This window comes from Balaenoptera musculus, chromosome 5, assembly GCF_009873245.2.
Source record: "Balaenoptera musculus isolate JJ_BM4_2016_0621 chromosome 5, mBalMus1.pri.v3, whole genome shotgun sequence".
NCBI classification, from domain to species: Eukaryota; Metazoa; Chordata; class Mammalia; order Artiodactyla; family Balaenopteridae; genus Balaenoptera; species Balaenoptera musculus.
In genome coordinates, this window is record NC_045789.1 from 96,909,019 (window position 1) to 96,915,018 (window position 6,000).

At 41.0% G+C, this 6,000-nt stretch overlaps 1 protein-coding gene across 1 annotated transcript in view; it reads left to right on the plus strand.

Moving 5' to 3' along the window:
- The window catches only part of TAPT1 (transmembrane anterior posterior transformation 1), a 60,193-nt gene extending 57,023 nt beyond the window's left edge, over positions 1–3,170 (plus strand). Inside the window, exon 14 of the mRNA XM_036852588.1 lies at positions 942–3,170. Coding sequence (XP_036708483.1) covers positions 942–1,159 — 218 coding nt within the window. The 3' untranslated portion in view covers positions 1,160–3,170. The remainder of the gene's footprint in view (positions 1–941) is intronic.
- Positions 3,171–6,000: the final 2,830 nt, after the last annotated feature.

The following is a 6,000-nucleotide window of genomic DNA, read 5'->3' on the forward strand; positions in this document are numbered from 1 at the left end:
ATAAGAAGTGCCTTTTGGGCGAGTGCCTTTGTGTCTGGTTAGGATGTTTTGGAGGTCAGGAGACCACTGGCCAGAGACCATTCAGGAAGATATTGCAAGTCGGGCAGCTCAGGCCCAATTTGCATATGAAAAGAGCGGCTGGCTGTCAAGACAGCATGGAGTCCATCATGTTCTAAAAGAAGCAAAGGACAGCAGGAGGGAGGGATGACCAAGAGAGATGAATGTATTCATTGTCTCAACCGTGGCAGTGGTTTCAACAGGTGTATATATGTATCAGCACTCATCAGATCATCCATTTTAAATATGTACCATCTGTGGTATGTCATCCTTACCTTGACGAAGCTGCTCTTACAAGGACTGAATGTATGATTCAGAGATTGGTGGGTCCAGGCCCCCAGACCACTGCTCCTCAGGCCAGGCTCAGGATCCCCATGGCCCAAAATAAACATTAGAGGTTTTGTCCATTGATTTGTTTTTATTTCTGATTTGGACTTCCTGGACATGAAATGCTGACTATGTCTAATGTGACTACACATAAGAGGTGGAATGGATTAGAGTCTACTTAGCCCTGATGTCCTAGGTTTAGGAATCAATATTAATTTTTCAGCTCTGGCAACAATCTTATTATTGGTTTTATAGGAGGAGGGTTGTTACATAGGAGCTCTGATCTTTCCAAAATCAGGTAACAGTGTTATTTGTGTGACATGATCCACGTAATAGCTTTTATATAAAATTTTGGACGAGGAAACAGAAATAGTGTAGCCTCTGAGTTTCATTATAAACTCTGGGGCTTATACAACTTGCTATTTGGCTGTTATTCGCTTTATCCAAAAGCATGGATAATCCACACTTTTTTTCAGTACCACTATATTGGTAAGCTTGTGGTTATTATAAGCTGGGGGGAAACCCTTTTCTAATTAAATGAATCTGTTTTTCCACAGAAGAAAACCTGTCTGCTTCGGTCACCAGCCAGCCTCTTCATCAAAAGGAAAATGTCATACCACTACTTGTGACAAGCAATTCTGATCAGTTTCTGACAACTCCAGATGGTGACGAGAAGGACATAACGCAAGAAAACTCTGAATTAAAACACAGATCCTCAAAGAAAGATTTGTTAGAGATAGACAGGTTCACAATTTGTGGAAACCGAATTGACTGATTTCTGTAGCTGCGTGTGCCAAAGATGCAGAGTCCCGGGGCAGCAGATGCTGTGCTACCAGGACAGACAGATGCTGAAAATGGCACTTAAATATTTATTTAAGAACTTAAATTATTAATGGAAAGCAAATCTTAGTGTCCTTCTTCCAGTGATGTGCTCTGGCTGAAGGTCAGGTCACGTGAGTCAGCCAACAGTGACCTCCAGCCTTGACTCCTTGGAAAACTTGACGGATTAGGAAAAGTTCCTCCTGCTTGGCAAAGCGGCAGAGTCTCTCTGGGCCCGACAGGAGCAGCACAGACATCACTTTGCTTTGTCAATCTGTGCTTCCAGAAGAGCGGATTTTGACGTGCGTCCTCTTCAGTATAAGGATATACCTGGAAAACTGAGAAGCTCTTGTAGCACGATGCTCCCTTTCCAGCCTCACTCTGTTTCCACAGTTTTCAAACGTCACTTCATCTGCCAAACCATTAAAAATAATAATAGTAATTATAACTTAAGTCAAGATAAGTGTTCTTACCACCAGAATAATCTTTGAAGATGTACCTGAATTAATCAGAATAAAAAGCTACCTTAAATAAGACATGATGAATAGTAGCATTTTATAGAGGAAAAAAAGACCCTAAGCCAGTTTATTTAAAAAATATTAATTAATGAAGGTTATGCATCACTGAGAAAATGTTTCATAATTTTTCAGTTTACTCTGCAGCAAAACGTGAGCTGTGTATTGTTTCATTGCGGTGGATAAAATAGGAATTCCCTTACAGAAAGGCACTTTTTATACAGAGAAAGCGGAGCAGTGTTAACTTTAATGTATAGTTAACTGGTTTCACTTTAAAACTAATTAATTGCTTCCTAAACTGTTACAGTTGAAAGGATTTGGTGTTGAACAGGCTTAAGAACTGTCAACATAAAAATTCAAAGGTGTCGACTTCAAGTGGGTTTTCCAAGCAACAGTTTTGAAGTCCATCCTCTAGCGGATGGGGCAGCATCTTGCTCGGGCTTCTGGAGTGCGTGGGTGGGTCTGTCTGTGTGCCTGCGCCTGGGCGGGCCTGTGTTGTGCGGGGAGGTGTGGCCGTCACGTGCGCCTGCGCCGGGCTGGGCAGGCTGCGTGGGGGAAGGGAATGGGGTGTTCGGGGCGTTCAGGTGTCTGCCTGGGTGTGGACAGGTGTTTGTGCGGGAATGTTGGGAAGAGCAGCCAAAAGGTGCTTTTTGGTTTTGTTTGACATCAGTATTCCATTTCTGCTTAATTACCAGTTTGTGGCCCACGTCCTAGGACAGGTTATTTTCCACCACATTTTACCTTGAGGAACCTTTCTGCACTTTTATAAAAATTTTACAGGGTCTAATTTCAGAATGTCCAGGTGTTAACCGTTAACTGTTAACTTCCTTTGATGTTTTCATTTTAAAGTTCAGCTCTCGTGCTGATATTTCCAGCATGTGATGTGCAGAAGGTAAATTTTAGCTGATTTGTCTGTTTCCTGGGTGAAATGTGAAAAAGCAAGCTTTAATGCTTTGGCTTATTCCTCTGAAAAACAAAAGTGGATTTTAATGTTTTGCATTAAAGCTAAAGAAATCGAAATTAATGTTCACGTGGGGTAAAAAAGAAAATTGTACAGAAACGCTTTTGTGAAACCAGGAATTATTTTAGCTTAAAAATGAAAGATTTTAAATTGTTTTGTGTATGTTTCAATGAAGGCCCGTTTTAGGATTGGTATTCTTTTTTCCATCTTCTCTTCACCAACGTAAGGAACAGTGTCCGCGAGGAATGGGAATAGTTTGGGGATAACTTTGCCAAACATAGCCCTGATCAGAGCAAAAATATGATTTGGGTATATCTTTCAGTTCAGCTTGAATTACTCTGTTACTGTGCTGTCATTTTTGAAAGATCTTTTTTGGCAGAATATATTGGGAGTTTGGAATGATGTTCATTTCTTCTGTTAAAATGGCATTCAGTACTAATTTTATAAGTGCATCTTGTGTGAAACTCAATAAATTCAATTTTATAATCTTTTTTAAAAAGGTCACTGAATTTATTTTAATAATATTTACTACTATATTCAGTGGAGTGAATTTCCCACTCTATAATAAGAATTTCCTTCCAGTTCACAAGTGACAGGACTGTCTAATTTGAATTATTCTTTTGGTTTTAATGGGAGAAAAATGTTTGATTTTTGTCTTTGGAGAAAAAAAATAGGCTGGGTCTTGATCATAGACCATTTAATATCTCTCAGCAAATTAAGGTACTTCATTTTGCAGCTATTTGAATGTCACACCATGTGCTTTTCACATCTGGGAGTCAAGTTTAAGACAGTACTTTGGTTAAAAAAAAAAATCTGAGGCACAACGTAAGTCAGACTCATAGCTTTCTCTTTGGGATAGAAGTATAAACACCAAGAGTCATTCAGAGGTTGTCCAAATTTTCTTCGTACTTTTGTACTTTGGCTAGCAGTTAGACTTTATACTCTTTAGACATATACATGGAAGAAACTTGTTAGAACCTCAGAAATTTTCCTCCCATCCCTGGTAACTCAGCAGAGATGGATATAAAATCACAAAATAATTTTAAATCACTACATTTTGGATTGTTTCAGTTCAATCTATTTATTCTTTCAACAAAGATTTATTAACACTTTCTATGTGTCCAGAACTGCTCTAGCTGCTGGGATCAGCAATGAACAAAGTCCCTGCCCTCCTGGGGAGGACTGATAGTAAACAAGTCAGTGAAATAACAGCTGCTGGGGGCAAGTTGTCTAATAACCAAATGATCTCTCAGGTCTATTTCAGTTTTAAAATAAATATAGTTCTTTAACTTAAATCTGATTTTTTTTCCTATTGGATTTGCTTAAAATAAACTAATTGTATAGCAGTTTCACAGTGCTTCCATAAAATAGAAAAAAATAAGAGGGACTTCCCTGGTGGCGCAGTGGTTAAGAATCCGCCTGCCAATTCAGGGGGCGCGGGTTTGAGCCCTGGTCTGGGAAGATCCCACATGCCGCGGAGCAACTAAGCCTGCGAGCCACAACTACTGAGCCGGCTTCAGTGCTGCAAGTGCTGAAGCCCGCGCGCCTAGAGCCCATGCTCCGCAACAAGAGAAGCCAGTGCAATGAGAAGCCTGCGCACCGCAACGAAGAGTAGCCCCCACTCGCCACAACTAGAGAAAGCCCGCGCGCGGCAAAGAAGACCCAACGCAGCCAAAAATAATAAAAAATTTTTTTTTTTTACTAAATACTGCTAGTTGTCCACCAGCATCTTCTGTGGCATAAGCATAGAGCTGTGGCTGGGCACCTAGCTGCCTCGCTGGGGACTACATTCCCAAGCCCCTCTTGCTGTTACATGTGGCCAAGTGACTAATTCTCACCAAGAGATGGAAACCAAAGGGTACATACCGTCACGGGTCCCCTACACCTCTCCGTTTCCCACCAGTTGGAACCCAGAGAAGGTGTGGCCCTGCCCCAGCCATGCAGGTAAATGCACAGGGCTCACTGGATGGCAGAGTCTCAACGGGGAAGGAACCCGGTTCCCTGAACGCCTCTGCGGAGTGGAGTTGCCCATCAACCTGGGACACTCAGCTTAGACTATACATGAGAGAGATGTAAGTGGCTTTGGTTCTAAGCCACTGAATCTGGAGGGTCTGGATTACAGCCCACATTCATAACACTTGGAGGTCTGAAAGGGCCTATTTAGAGATTTTTACATAAAAGGAGTGGGTGTTAGACCTAACTCCCTAAAACGTGTGCTTCTAAAAGTACTCTTTGGATATTTACTATTTGTTGTTTGTAGAGGAAAAGATAAAACGACTATGCCCCACTTATTCAGCAGTCAGACTCCAACACCCTGGGTCATCACGACATTAAGTGTGTTTATAAGTGGCAAAGTCCTATTTGTTCATATACTCTACAGAACAGATGTGCCTTGCCCCTTGTCTCTCAGGAAATTGTACAGGAAGTATAGATTATGAGTACAGCCTAACAGCACAGAGAATTGGAAAGAAAAGGAGTTAATATGTCAAAAGAGCAGCAAAATCATGATCATCTGGGACCAGTTTGAAGCAGATGGTACCATGTACGTGATGGCTGAAAATATCCCTGTGTTAGGGAGCAGTGTGATATGCAGCATTCATATATGCCTGAGACACCTCGGATGGTTTAGATTACGTTTAATCTGATTAAGGAGGAATGTGTACAGTTGAGAGGGGAAGTTGTTAAAAAAGAAATTGGCGTTCCAAGGGAGTTTCTGTTATCTGAGGCGTTTCCTTAGTAACAGGCAATGCTCAGCAAGTGCACGCTTGGCCTTGCTGTTGTAAATTTCAGTAAGAAAAGAAAAGCAACACTCACTGGCAAGTTAATGAAAGGCACGTTTTGGCACAGCATAGTAAAGTTGTATTTGGAGTCGTTTGATATTTAAAGTGATGAAAAAGAAGGGAACGTATCTGCATGATGTATTTTGCTTTTCACTTACAACTTTCTTTTTGGCAGGTGAGGAAATGAGGGTCTTGAGAGTACAGTTGGCACCTTTTTGAGGGAATTAGATCAGGGATTACAGAGTGTTTAAGCTCTTGAGGGGTGAATCACCTGCAAAGTGGGTACTTTCAAAACTGCAATTATTTTCAACAAGCTTATTTTCATTTCATTTTAGATATGTCTACATAAAAATGTAAATACTCGGGAAAGAGACAGCTATCATGTCAGGGTTAACCAGATAAGTGAAATACAACAAAAATGCATAAATAGCTTGTCGGGCTTGATGTAAAATATTCATGGCACAGTCAGTCGCTGTGCACAGCACAGAACTAAATAAGCTGTGCTCTCTGTTCAGAGTTTATCTGCAGCCTGACAGGGGAC